Genomic DNA, 13761 nt, shown 5'->3' with positions numbered 1-13761 from the left:
TTTAACATTTGTAAAAACACGGGTAAAATATTGTTGAAGTTCGTCCAAATGCACTTATGACTACTCTCTCCCTTCTGTAACGAGGACCTCGATATCGGACAAACATTAACCATGAGACCGATGTTCATTTATAATTCAAATCGACACATTAATGTGCGTCAAACGGCGGACAAATCTCTGTCACCCGAACACTTCATCAATTTTATCAGTTAATCTGAATTATCAGGAACACCAACCGGTCGAAAAGGTATTTATAAAATATAATAATAAATAGTCAAGTATCACAGAGGAATTCGCTGGTCGACAACTATTACAATAACCACTTGTATACTTAAATATAAACACACTTCTAGATAATGACAGATACTTATATGAAGTAGTCAGCGGCCTTGAACGTATTTTCACCTGCCGTTGGCAATTACATGTCATCGGACGTGTTTTTCACGTTCCACAGGGCAGAGTTATCTCTACCTCTTTATTATAACTCTTTACTTCTATTCCAAGTCAATTAAAAGTTATAGTTTATACTTACTACCTTTAAACTTAGTTTATTACTTCTTTCCAAAATCGTTGTTTTTCTCTTCTCTTACTTTGTTTTCAAATTTCATTGAATTGAATTTTCATTGAATATATATATATTGTATTATTGATTTGGTTACAATTAATATATTCTGTCACATGACATTGCTTTATTTATAATTGTATGTATTGAAGACGATGGACCTATGTATAAGTCTATATAAACTGTCTGTTCTGTTCTGCTCTGTTCTTTGTCTATCGTCGTAAATGTAATTATCATCAATCAAATTATCACAGTAATGCCCAATATCATCACCTTCATCATCATCATTTAAATTGCCACTTAAACTATGATGATGATCATTGGCGGCAGCAACTTTATTCATCACTCGCTTCATGATTTACTTAACCAGAACCATAATCTATACTTTCGTATCATCATCAACTTCATTGGAATCATTATACCCATTTTCATCATCACCATTGTAAGAAATTCAGTGCCATGCTCACAATTTTTAGTGCCTTGTTACATGAAGACTGGGCGTAACATGTGCGTAAAGTGACGTGTGCGGTTTGCACAGGCTAATTAGGGACGACACTTCACGCTTGGATTGTATTTTTTCTTTAAAGGAAGTCTATTTCCAGTGAAAACCCGGTTTAGGCAGATATTGTTGATCTGATTAGCATATACGGACTGCACATGCTAATCTGGGACGCCCCCTTTCGCACGTATATTAAAGCGAGTATGCACACTTTTTATATGTATTAAATTGTAATATATTGATGAAAATATGTTACAATAACACAAAATAAACATTGAAGACGAATTTCATAAAATGCAGCAAAGACGCGCCCCGAGCCGATTGTGACGAAGATATTTCGTACATATTTTCCTACAATAACCGAAGCGTCTTTTTATTAGGATCGGAGTTAATGTTCGTGTGTCGTATGAATATATATCATTGCAGGAAATTAAAATGATCCGTAAAGCTAAATTTAGATTCACATCGTACATGCATGATATACATGCTGGCGAATTCAAATGTACAGACATTTACGATTTCAGAATTAAATATCTGGCTTATTTCGCATTTTTCGACACATGTTCTTCTTAACTTTGATTTAAATTTATCTTGAAATATATGTAAAATAAGGTTTTTTTACACATTTTATATAAATTCATAAATATTTGACACAATCGTTCATATCCGCTTTAAGTCCCATTTTCCTGGAACGAGATTCATGTTTTCTTACATCAATTTTTCCAGTACTCGGATGGAGCTCTTATCAGCTGGAGGGACTAAAGCTGCGTTGCGCCGTCAACTGGAAGAGCCAGACCGACCTTGACCTTTCGTTCTCAATGACTATCCTTGTTCTAGCCTGGATTGTCCCCCTTGTCGTCATTCTCGCCAGCTACGAAAAAATGTATCACTGGGTAAGTACGAGGGTATCTACGATGGAATTTTTATCATTAAAACTTCGGTTAATAGCATCGGCCACATCGACATGATCATTGGGAAAGGTCGAGTGGTATACCAATGTACTAAATGAAAACTAATGCTATAGCTGTATGTTGTGTTAAGACTGAAAATCATTTTTGTTTTATTTTTTCACCCTACAAAAAAATCCGTTCTTTAAGAAATCTAGAATAGCAAGCACTGTTGCAACGAACAGAGATACTATCTTGAGAAAGCTTTAATGGCAAGAAGAATAGCAATGAGAAAAGTACCTGTCTTGAGAAAACGAGAAGATCAAACACTGTACAAAGGGGGCAAAGTTACCGTCTTGAAAAAGCTAGAATTGCAAATACCGTAGCATTGAGCAAAGTTACTGACCTTGGAAAGCTAGAATGTCAAGCACTGTAGCAAGGAGCGAAGTTACTTTATTGAGAACGCAAGAATGGCAAACACACAAGTAACATAGAGCAAAGTAACTGTCTTGACAAAGCTAGAATGTCAAGCACTGTAGGAAGGAGCGAATTTTCTTGAGAAAGCAAGAATGGAAAACACACAATTAACATAGAGCAAGGTAACTGTCTTGACAAAGCTAGAAGGGCACAAACTGTTGCCAGGAACAAAGACTACTTTTACTGTCTTGAGAAAGCTAGAATGGCCAACACTGTCGAATGGAGTGAAGCTTCTGTATTTAGAAAGTTAGAATTTCAAATAATATGCCGTGATGCAAAGTTACTGAATTTGGAAAGCTAGAATAGCGAACACTTTATCAAGGAACAAAATTCTTGACTTGATTAATTTCTCTCTGATAGGCGTTTCTTGTTTGATTTAATTATTTTTATTTTTTTAGCAGTCACATAAACAACCAAGCTATGTAATATGGAATTTTTACACCCATTATTGCTGCTTCTTCCTGTATTTGCGCGATGATTATCTGAGATATTAACTCCATGATGCTACATTCTCAAATCTTTTTCTATAAAGAAGGAATGTAGTTGACAATTGTTAATAGTTTTATTTGATCGTTCGTCAAAAAGTTGTAACTCTGTTACTCTTGTATCTTCAATGCAATTGAGTAATTTAATAGTAATTAAATTGAATGCGTTTTAATTTCCTTTTATTATTGTTTAATTTGAGTTACAATGCTATGACGTTAAATTTTATTTACACTTAAATGTATTATGAATATTGCTGGGCCAAGTGTGAGGTTGAGCGCTCTATAACCAGGTTTAAACCCCCAATGCTTTGCATTGACCGTTCCAAGGCGGTGACCCCAGCTTTATTCATATTTTGTGTTTATGTTGGTTTGTATTGTGCTGTATTGTGCTGTTTTGTACTGTTTGGGCAATCGGTCACTTGCCTTCAATAAAGGGCCAATTAATTGTTTTTAATGAAAATTCAATACTGCTCCAGCAGCTGGAGTTTCACTTCTTTATATTGATAAAGTCAGAATCGCAAGCACTGGAGTAAGGAGGAAATATACTGACTTGAGAAACATACTATGGAAAACACTGTAGCATGGAGCAAAGTTAAGTACTTGAGAAAGCTAGATTAGCAATCTATTACAGTGTGAAAAGTATCTGAGTTTCGAAACATATAATGACACGCACTGTACATAGGAGCAAAGTTACTGAGTTGAGAAAGCTAGAGTGGCAAGCGTTGTAGAAAGGAACAAACTTACTGACTTGAGAAAGCTGGAATGGCAAGCGCTGTAGAAAGGAGCAAGGTGACTGAGCTGAGAAAGCTAGAGTGGCAAGCGTTAGAGAAAGAAACAAACTTACTGAATTGAGAAAGCTTGAATGCCAAGCGCTTTATATAGGAGCAAGGTGACTGACTTGCGAAAGCTATAATAGCAAGCATTGACTTGTATAAGCTAGAATTTAAAGTGTTGTAGAAAGGAGCAAAGTATTTGACTTCAGGACTTCACTTCTTTATTTTAAGGAAGCAAGAATGCTACGCACTCTAGCCATCAGCAAAGTTACTGACTTGACAAAGCTAAAATGACAAGCACTGTAGCATAGAGGAAAGTTATTGACTGACTTGAGTAAGATAGAATTGCAAACACTGTATCAAGGAGCACAATTACTGACTGACTTGACAAATCTAGAATGACAAACACTAAAGCAAAGTTACTGTCTTGAGAAAACTAGAACGGCAAGCACTGAAGCAAGGAAAAGTTACTGACTTGGGGAAAGCTAAAATAACAAGCACTCTATCAGGGACCAAAGTTACCGCCTTGAGAAAGCTACAATTGCAAGCACTAAAGCAAAGAGCAAAGTTACTGACCTGTGAAAGCTAGAATTACAAGCACTAAAGCAAAGAGCAAAGTTACTGACTTGAGAAGGCTAGAATGGCAGGTACTGTAGCAAGGAGCAAAGTTATGCATTCGTTAATTGTAATGTGAGGATTGTTTGACTAACGCGACTGCGCCAGTCTAGCCGAGAGTTAACTTTTTCAACCTTGTGCAAACTTTGAAATGTTAAAATTTGCAAATGTTGCTCTTTAAAACTCAAACAATCATTGGTATTGGTTCACTACATTTATTATGGAATAACATTTTCAATACTGGGCGGATAAATATTAAAGACATATTTTAAGACAATAGGTATTAGGGCGACCCAGAAGTATCGGATAAATGTTTGATGATACACGCAAAACGCAATCTTGTTGTTTAAATTATACGATTTGTTCATCCAGAACTGAATAATACGTTGACTTTCAACAGCATTCAAGCTGTATTTTAATTGGTTGATCGAAATGCGTTTATTGGATGACAAGGCTTGAATTCAGATCTAAATGTTCTAATGTTTTCTTGTTGTGTTTATGTTTCAAAAATGTAGAATATCAAAAGAGTTTGTTTAATGTACACATTGTAATTTTTTATTTCAATATTTTCTGGTTTTGTAAAAGGATTACTATCTATGTCATTCTCACCCTGTGCGATTGACAATGAAATGCGTTACGCGTCATTCTTCGTACTTCTTATGACAGCCGCAGCGATCTTCTCAGTTATAAAATATGTATTATCGTGATCTATAAATATGTGCTTAAACTTTATGTGTTAATTAATTATATGCCAGCACTATGACCATAAAAATGGAACACCTCAGATGGGACGCATAATATAAAGGTTTTTCGTGGCAATACATTTTCATTTCAGAAGCATTGCACGGGTTGTAAAGAAATGAAAATTATTTGAATGGTTGTCCTTTCAAGGTGTTTGGTGGTTACCTCACGAAAAAGATTATTCTAACATGTTAAATTAATCTCAAAAGAATAATGTCACAGCGTAATAAAAGTCAGATTTTCTTCTCACGTGTATTTAATTACTGATAATGCGTGCATTTTCTCTTTGAGAAAACATTTGTTAAATTAATCTCTAAAGAATAATGTCACATCGTAATAAAAGTCAGATTTTCCACTCACGTGTATTTAATTACAGATAATTCGTGCATTTTCTTTTTGACTTTATGACATTAATGACATTTTAATACTCTCGGTCTCGAATACAGACTCGGTAATGATGTTTTAAGCATTTGCATACCGCTTTAAATCTCCAAGTGACAATAAATAATTTATATATGTGAATTACACAAGAATTCGGTGAATGTTCGAGTGTATTATTTAATAAATGCCTAGGCAACATTTTCTGCTAAATAGTGATTTAACAATTCTGGTCACTATCTGTTCTTTAATAAAACTAGGTTAGGAATTGAATAGCATTTGTATAAAATATATGATACCAATACACATTACAAAGACGGATCATAGTTTATACATAGCATTTTTGTGCATTTTATCGGCGTATGAACTGTCAGGAAAATTACCATAGATGTGCATATTTACAGCAAAAGATACTGTGTTAGCTGTAATTAAGACAATATCAAGGCCAGGCCAAAAAAGACCTCCCATTTGCTACCACGTGATTCTTCTTTCAGTTTCGTTTTCAGTTTAATTTACAGCCATATCGGTTACGTTCGCGCCAAACTATGTTGTTAGTTCACTGTTGACAAAATACAAAATATTAAATATTTTCCTGCCATAGTTTGTCGTTGAATTACACACGGTGACATGTATTGATGCATGGGATTTTTATCACGATTGAGTAAAACAATAAAATAATCCGTACAAACAAATAACTATTTGTATAAATATTATTTGTTTAGTACTAAACATTTTTTCGACAATAGCCTTCATCAGTACTATCAATGTAAAAAAAATAAAAAGTGACGTCGACGTCATACATAAACGTTACGCCGTTTATCACGATTGAGAGGCACGAATTATTTGATAACATAGAGGATATAGAGAATACTTGGTTAGCGTTGAATAGAGAGAAGTTTATGTTGCGAGGCTTAGAACACCGGGAGCGCGAGCCTTGGCGAGCGCTTTCGGTGTTTGAGCCGAGCAACATAAACTTCTCTCTATTCAACGTTAATCATAGTTTTCTATTTATCCAATTGATTTTTTCTTCAACGTGACATTTTACATAAATAGATCTAATAACCTTAACACTAATTTTTATTCATTCAAAAAAATTTTACTGCTTAAAATCTAACGAATGTAACCATGCGTAGTGATATAGAATGTATTTGTTCTGGTACGCAAAAAAGTCTTAAAATTTCACACACAAAAACTGTAAAACGAGAAAAAATATCACCATATGCCTCGATTCAATTTTACGCAGCATGCACATTGTAACACATAACGACCGCGAACACAAGATTTTACTTTTATATTATTCATTTTATTGTCGAAAGAAAATGATCAAAATCCAATATGGCGGCGATTGCTCCTGACAAAATGATGTCGATGTCAACATACATGAACATGTAGATTTACACACAGAGTCGTTCTAAACATAAATTATCAAAAAAACTATAATCGCATATTTTTGTTCATGGACGCTGCAGATTTTGATGGCGTCTAGATCTAGCCTTCACATCCTGTAGTTTGTGACCCAAACACAAGATATTTGATAATCCGTAATAATGCTATTAAGCTTTGAAACACTTGTTGCAAACGGGATATTCTTACTGAATAGACATTCTTTGATAAAATTACAAAGACAAAGTTTATTCATCAAAGAAAATACGCGTACGTTTACTTACATCCAAAAGCAAAACAATTCAAATAGGCTACTGAACCAAAATACACACCCATCAGCATGTTCTACACAAACAATTTCACATCCAATTAGGATGCACATTCTGAAAATCAATAACACGAATAAGCTTGATCTACATGTAGATATAAATCCTTCGTCTCACCGGTTCCATCCGAGGTTAGTAGGAAAAAGAATATGCACTTTTTCATAATTACATGCAGGATACATTAACAGGAAAAAAATGCGCGTCTTCAATTTTTTATTCCCATTTTGGAAAATGACGCAATAAGTATGTCATTTTATGACGCCATCAATCAGCTGATTCATTATACGGATGGCGAAAAATATGTCCCTTGACTAGATCTAAAGGTTGAAGATCGTTTAATTTTGAAGCTAAAGTTTTCTCAACTCTAGAGGTTTCTTAGGAAAAATCATTCAGTGGTAGAATAAAAAGTAGTCCGTGCACGTGACAGGTATATTCAATAAGGTGGGATACTAGTTTATTACATGGGGTGTTATACCGTCAATGTCGGTATGAAAATGGGATAAATTTGTTGGATTTAGTGGAATATCGATTTTAATTCACAAGTGATCATAGAAAATAATATGTTCACGAGTGACGCAACCACGAGTGAAAATATAGATATTTTCTATGATCACGCGTTAATTAAAATCGATATTCCACCGAATCCAACAAATGTTCTTTCTATTTTATGCTTTTTCCACCGATTATTTAAATTGTAAAAGAGTTTTACTGAAGAATTTCGTTGGTATAATGACGTCATTTCATCCAAAAAATGACGTCATTTAACAGTAAAACAGTGAAAATTATCGATAATTTTCACTGTTATTTTTTACTGTTTGAAACAGTGAATTATCAGTTTTAATTCACTGATATTTCTCTATAAACCACCGGAAAGCATGAAATAAAAAACGCATATTACCTCACCTTAAGTTATTCGAATACATATTGCGATATTTTTGTGAGTTTTATGTTAAAAGCTTAAATGCATTTATTTATTTATTTAGACTCTTACCATACTTAACATTCCGCATGTTTGAATGGCGTCATTTAAAAAAAGACAATATGGCGTGGATTTATTTCATAAAAGTTGTGCGAATGACGTAAGATTCTTTGATAAAAAAAATAACTAGCGAATATAACGTCATTTGAATCGATACTTGCATTGAATTCTTACAAAACCAGTTAAAATAAAAGTTATATAATGTTAAGTTGCTTTTCACGGGAAAGGAAAGTTTGAAACGTCATTGTTAGAGCGCTTTTAAGTTCGTGCATTTTACTGTACAATTTCCCAGAATTCTTTTGATTTCTGAAAGTAGCCAACTCTTAATTTCCTTCAATGGAAAAACAACGTGTCGTGTTCGAATAACAATTTACGTAAAAAAGACTTCATTAAACGTGAAAATAAAAGAATTGGTAATTATGTAAAATATGAAAAATAAAGAAACCGAAGTCAGTAATAAAAAAAGAAATTTTCGTGTTTTTTTAGTTAGGTTTGAAATCCTTTGTCAACAATTTTCTATGTTTTCACATGCATCGGCAAAACAAAAAAAAGCTTAGCAGTTCCACTTACCTTTGTTTCGTAAACTTTTCTTACTATACACGAGTTAATCCCTTCTTCAATAAGTATGCTTAATGGTAGAAATATTGCAAACAATATGTTTGATATTACATTTCTTTTCAAAAAATGTATTAAATTTAAATGTTATTACGCAAATACGAAAAATGTAGCGACCATTTGCGCAAAAAAGTTCAGGTTGGGTATAATTTCCTTGAATGCTTTGAGCTTTCATGAGTACATACAAAGTTCTTCCTGATAAAACTAAATTCAATATAAAAAACAAACAAATCTCGAGTTTGTCTTATACATCGAATTCAATCAACCTTATTCATCGTTACAAACAAGTACCTGTTACCATTGGCATCAATTTGCGTGTTTCTTATGTGGGTAAAGACAAAAAGTTCATTAAAAAAACGTGATAAAACGGAAAGCCTAAACTTTTAATTGACTATTCAATCTATCTAACGGAGTTTCCGGAGATATTCTATGTAGCACGATTAGTTGATAAGACACGAGATCTTCTCTTACCGAGGATTCCGGAGATTGTCGATGTAGAAATTAATATATTTTCAAATTCGGAATACTCGGCGTTTTCCTTTGCAAAAACTTTTCCTCTCCTATTTTCTTGAAGGGTTGACGTGTTTCAAACTTGGATTAATATCATTATTATGCGAGCACACCATATAAAGTAAATTGTTTCAATTTGCGCATTTGGGATACATTTATGATCGGCTGTGTTTATTTATGCCAAAAAAAAAAATTGTGTTGATCACTTTACATATAAAAATTCCGCCTGGATTCCAGGCGGCAGAGTTTACATGAAAAAATGCAGTACCAGTTGCAACTCCCAGCGACGCGGAGGGTCGATAGCTGGTAGTTGGATTTTTGCAACTTAGGGTGGGCTACATTTCAGTGTCGGTCGGGTTGGTGGAAACGAACAGCTTTTTAGACCGTATCGAGTAAAAAGTAATTGAATACGCCCTATATTGTTACTGTGCATGCTTTTAACCTTTTTACACATACAAATTTAGTATGTTAATTTTGGAAACTTAAAAACTCAAAAAGTTCTGAAGCTACATTGATGTTACAAACTAACTTGTAAGCTGGATAAAGGGATACATTGGAAACATTGTAGTTGTTTGAGTTTTTTGTCAGACAAAAAAATATAATTTTTATTGTACGTCAAAAAGTACCGAAACTAGGTTTTATAAACTCGGTATTTGAATAGAGGACCATATGGAGCAAATACGCAGTTTGATCGAAGGACAAACATAATAGTTTCTACGGTAACCGAAATAAGAAAAAACTGAAATCTCGATCCCGTTACACAACACAAAAAGAACTTAAGCTAGGTTTGTCAAACTTTTTCTTTTGAAAGTAAGCTATTTCGGGATATGTGCACATTATTTTTGTTTTCCCCGTATGTCTTTTTTTTTCTGTTTGAAATCAATATGGATGCTTAGTTATTTTAAAAAAAACGATTGCACAAAGTCACGCGATCATGCACCCTGTTTATGAAATTCGGTATGTTGATATAAGGCCCTTAGCAAAAATGTACGTAAGTTCAGTTTTCTCGTCTAACAAAAATAGTGATAGCTATAATAAAAAACTAATGAAAAACTAAAATCTGAAATCGCGATCATGCCGCATCACAAAAAGAACTTAGGAAAGTTTCAAATCCATAAAATTGGAAAATGTCGTCCCTGATTAGCATATTCACAATCTTATCTGGAACGACACTTTTCGCACATATTTCTCTTTTTTTTCCAGTTGCGAAAGGAAAGACTGAGGAACAGCTGTTTGCGGCAAAGCCACAAGAATCGACAACGAAAAGAACGAAAGATGGCGGTTACAGTGCTTTTGATGATAGGTAAGATATAGTAAAGTTAATCTTTCAGTTGTGAAGATGGTTGAAATGACGTAACACTATGCATGTGTAAAGTGTATACATTTTGTTTCAAAATTCACATTTCAGGTTTATCTTCTGAAGCTATAATGAGTAAAGGGATGATAATGTTACAACAGCATTACTTTGTGTAGACAGTAAATGCACAAACATACCATGCTCACTTAAGGTGTTTGACTTCACTTTTCAACATATAATATGAACTATTACCATTGAAAATTTAGTTTAACGTGTCCCACGTTTGTATAAACACACAATAAACATGTAACACCATTTTATGTTAATATAAAAAAGTATTGTTGGTTGCCATGGAAAGTAATAAATAAAAGGACCATACAACACACGTTTGGTCTTTGGCTGTTCATGAGTTATGGCATAATTTGTTTTGCAAATACAATGCGTAAATTGTAATATTTATAATTATGCATATGAAAATGCAATTAAGATCTTATTGATGTACATCATTGGCTGTCAATATTGACCAATTAAAATGATACACTATTTACCAAAGAAACAATTTTCCCGAAATAAAAAAAATATTGCAATATCGTTCAAACTATTGTACACAATGTATTAACTCAATAACCTTAGTTGTGGCGTTCGGCAGGGTGGGAAACGTCCCCGCCCTTGTTCCCATGTTACCAGCCTTAATTACAAAGCCTCTAATACTGTTGCAGGTGCCTTCCTGCTAAGCTGGACTCCCTACTCCGTTGCAACCTTAGTGGTGGCGTTCGGCAGGGTGGAAAACGTCCCCGCCCTTGTTTCCATGCTACCAGCCTTAATTGCAAAGACCTCAATCATTTGGAACCCAATCATTTATGTCGCCCGGCACAGCTTATTCCGAAAGGCGCTCTTCGAGCAGGTGCCCTGTTTGCATTTCTTCAAGCGATACACCTTAATTTCTTTGACCACCCGCTCCTCGTCTCAAAACACTTCGACTGAGATGCCCCCGAGTAACGAAAGCAACGAAGATGTTGTAGAAACTGTGCCTTCAATTGCCGAGGATGAAACGCATTTGTGATGGCATCCTCATCATCAAAATCGTCCTTATCACAGTCTTTACCCGTTTGGTCGTTCAGTTGACATGAGAGTTGACACATAGATCCTCTGGCAGCCAGAACTGTTGAGAGTAGCTCATCCATGGGGCGGTATGTCTACTCTTTTACACTGCCCATCCATCTTTTCACCTGACGGCTTCAACGGCGACCTCTCTCAGGCGTGACCTGGAGCACAGTGTAAATTAGAGAGTCGTGCCTGGTGACGTTTCCAAACCAAGCCAGCTTTAGTCATCTGACGGTCGTGTGACATCGTGATTACTCGAGTGACATCGTGATTACTCGTGTGACATCGTGATTACTCGAGAGACATCGTGAGTATTCGTGTGACATCGTGATTACTCGTATGACATCGTGATATGGGACAATAAATATTGGTGTGATGTTTCGGTCGTACTCGTTGGCCTTGTGCTCCAAGTTTGGAATTCGGAGCAGTCTTCGGAGACACTTGCGGTCAAAGAAATGATAAATGCGTGTTAAATGATGTTTTCAGTTTCGATGTTGTGAATGGAGTTTCATTAAAAAGCGAAGAGTCGCTTTTGTCATAATCGTCTTATTCTACACATAAAATTATACTAATATAATTATAATATTTATAAATATAGATCATGTCAATAGTTTCGTGAAGCCTCATCTTGATTTACGCACTGATAGTGACGTCATTAGTGATTCCTAACGAAATTCCGTATCCGGTTCCGACATTCCATTAACGTATGCCTGCATAAAAAACGAGCGGGAGCTTTTTCTGATAAAGGCGTGCTGTGTGTGTGCAAATATGCGTTTAACGTGTTTTCCGAAAATAAATCAGGATAAAACTTTGAAACTGGATGTATGACAACACCTTAAGCTTTTCTGGTTTTCAATAGTACTAGTTTAAATTCGAAAAATTTTCACGCCACAGGTGGTTAGCGTGTGGCTATGATATTAATTAGTGAAAACACCATTTTGAATGATAAATAATCATATTATAACGAAAAATTAACTTTTCTGAAAAAAAAATCACTATCAAATATATATATAACAAGGTATGCAACTCAAAATCCCCCCAAAAAGGGGTGCATCGCTTTGAACAGCCATATCTTCATCAATTGTGCAGCGATTTTCACGATCTCGGTCTTATTCAACGCAGAAATGAATTTCCTTTCTGGAAATGCATATGTCTTGAAATATTTTTTACAAATTCTGGGTCAACTTTTAAGAAATAACACGATACACAACTCGCATGACCCAGTTGACAATGATCATGCAGTCTTTAAGACTAAAATCTTCACGGAGTAAAGGGCATCTTCCCTACAAAGTTCATGTACCTCGATACCATAATTCAATAAAACGTATGAAAAAAAACATTATTACCGTTCTTGTCGTTTCATTATGCATCAAGACTAACTGTCCAGTGCCGTTTGAAACCTTTGTTTACATACATTTCAACTAACCGACATTTTAAACATACGAGTGATTTCATTGGTCCAATACGGAGGTGTTTCTTTACAACTCGAGATTTCATTCATAAAGACTGCATGATCATTGTCAATTGGGTCATGCGAGTTGTGTATCGTGTTATTTCTTAAAAGTTGACACAGAATTTGTAAAAATATTGCAAGACATACATTTCCAGAAAGGAAATTCATTTCTGCGTTGAATAAGAGTGAGATCGTGAAAATCGCTGCACAATTGATGAAGATATGGCTGTTCAAAGCGAGGCACCCCGTTTTGGGGTGATTTTGAGTTGCATACCTTGTTATATATATATATTTGATAGTGAATTATTTTTTTTCATAAAATTTAATTTTTCGTTATAATATGATTATTTATCATTCAAAATGATGTTTTCACTAATTAATATCATAGCCACACGCTAACCACCTGTACTTCACGCACATGCATTGAATCAAGTTTTCGCAGAACGAGACTTATATAAACGACGATTTGCGGTTTCTACATATCTTAGGACATGTTTTATGTGATATTAAAAAGCTTGTGATACGAGTTGTCCGATCATGGGGATAGGTCCCATTACGTTCTTTTATACCAGGTACATTTATATGTTTCTGCATGCAACCGAAAAATAAGGACTCATTTGAGCCTCGGTCAGGGAAAAGTGGTTTTAATTCATGTGCTTAAAGTGTCAACCCATAAT

The 13761-nt window shown here is 34.7% G+C and overlaps 1 protein-coding gene across 1 annotated transcript in view; it reads left to right on the top strand.

Annotated features, from left to right (window-relative positions):
* The window catches only part of LOC127849067 (rhodopsin-like), a 44849-nt gene extending 33338 nt beyond the window's left edge, over positions 1-11511 (top strand). Inside the window, exons 3-4 of the mRNA XM_052381790.1 lie at positions 10434-10533; positions 11247-11511. Of these exons, the coding sequence (XP_052237750.1) occupies positions 10434-10533; positions 11247-11511 (365 nt within the window). The remainder of the gene's footprint in view (positions 1-10433; positions 10534-11246) is intronic.
* The last annotated feature ends 2250 nt before the right edge of the window (positions 11512-13761 follow it).

The sequence above is a fragment of the Dreissena polymorpha genome, chromosome 10 (genome assembly GCF_020536995.1).
Source record: "Dreissena polymorpha isolate Duluth1 chromosome 10, UMN_Dpol_1.0, whole genome shotgun sequence".
NCBI lineage: Eukaryota > Metazoa > Mollusca > Bivalvia > Myida > Dreissenidae > Dreissena > Dreissena polymorpha.
This window is presented reverse-complemented; position numbering and strand designations above follow the sequence as displayed.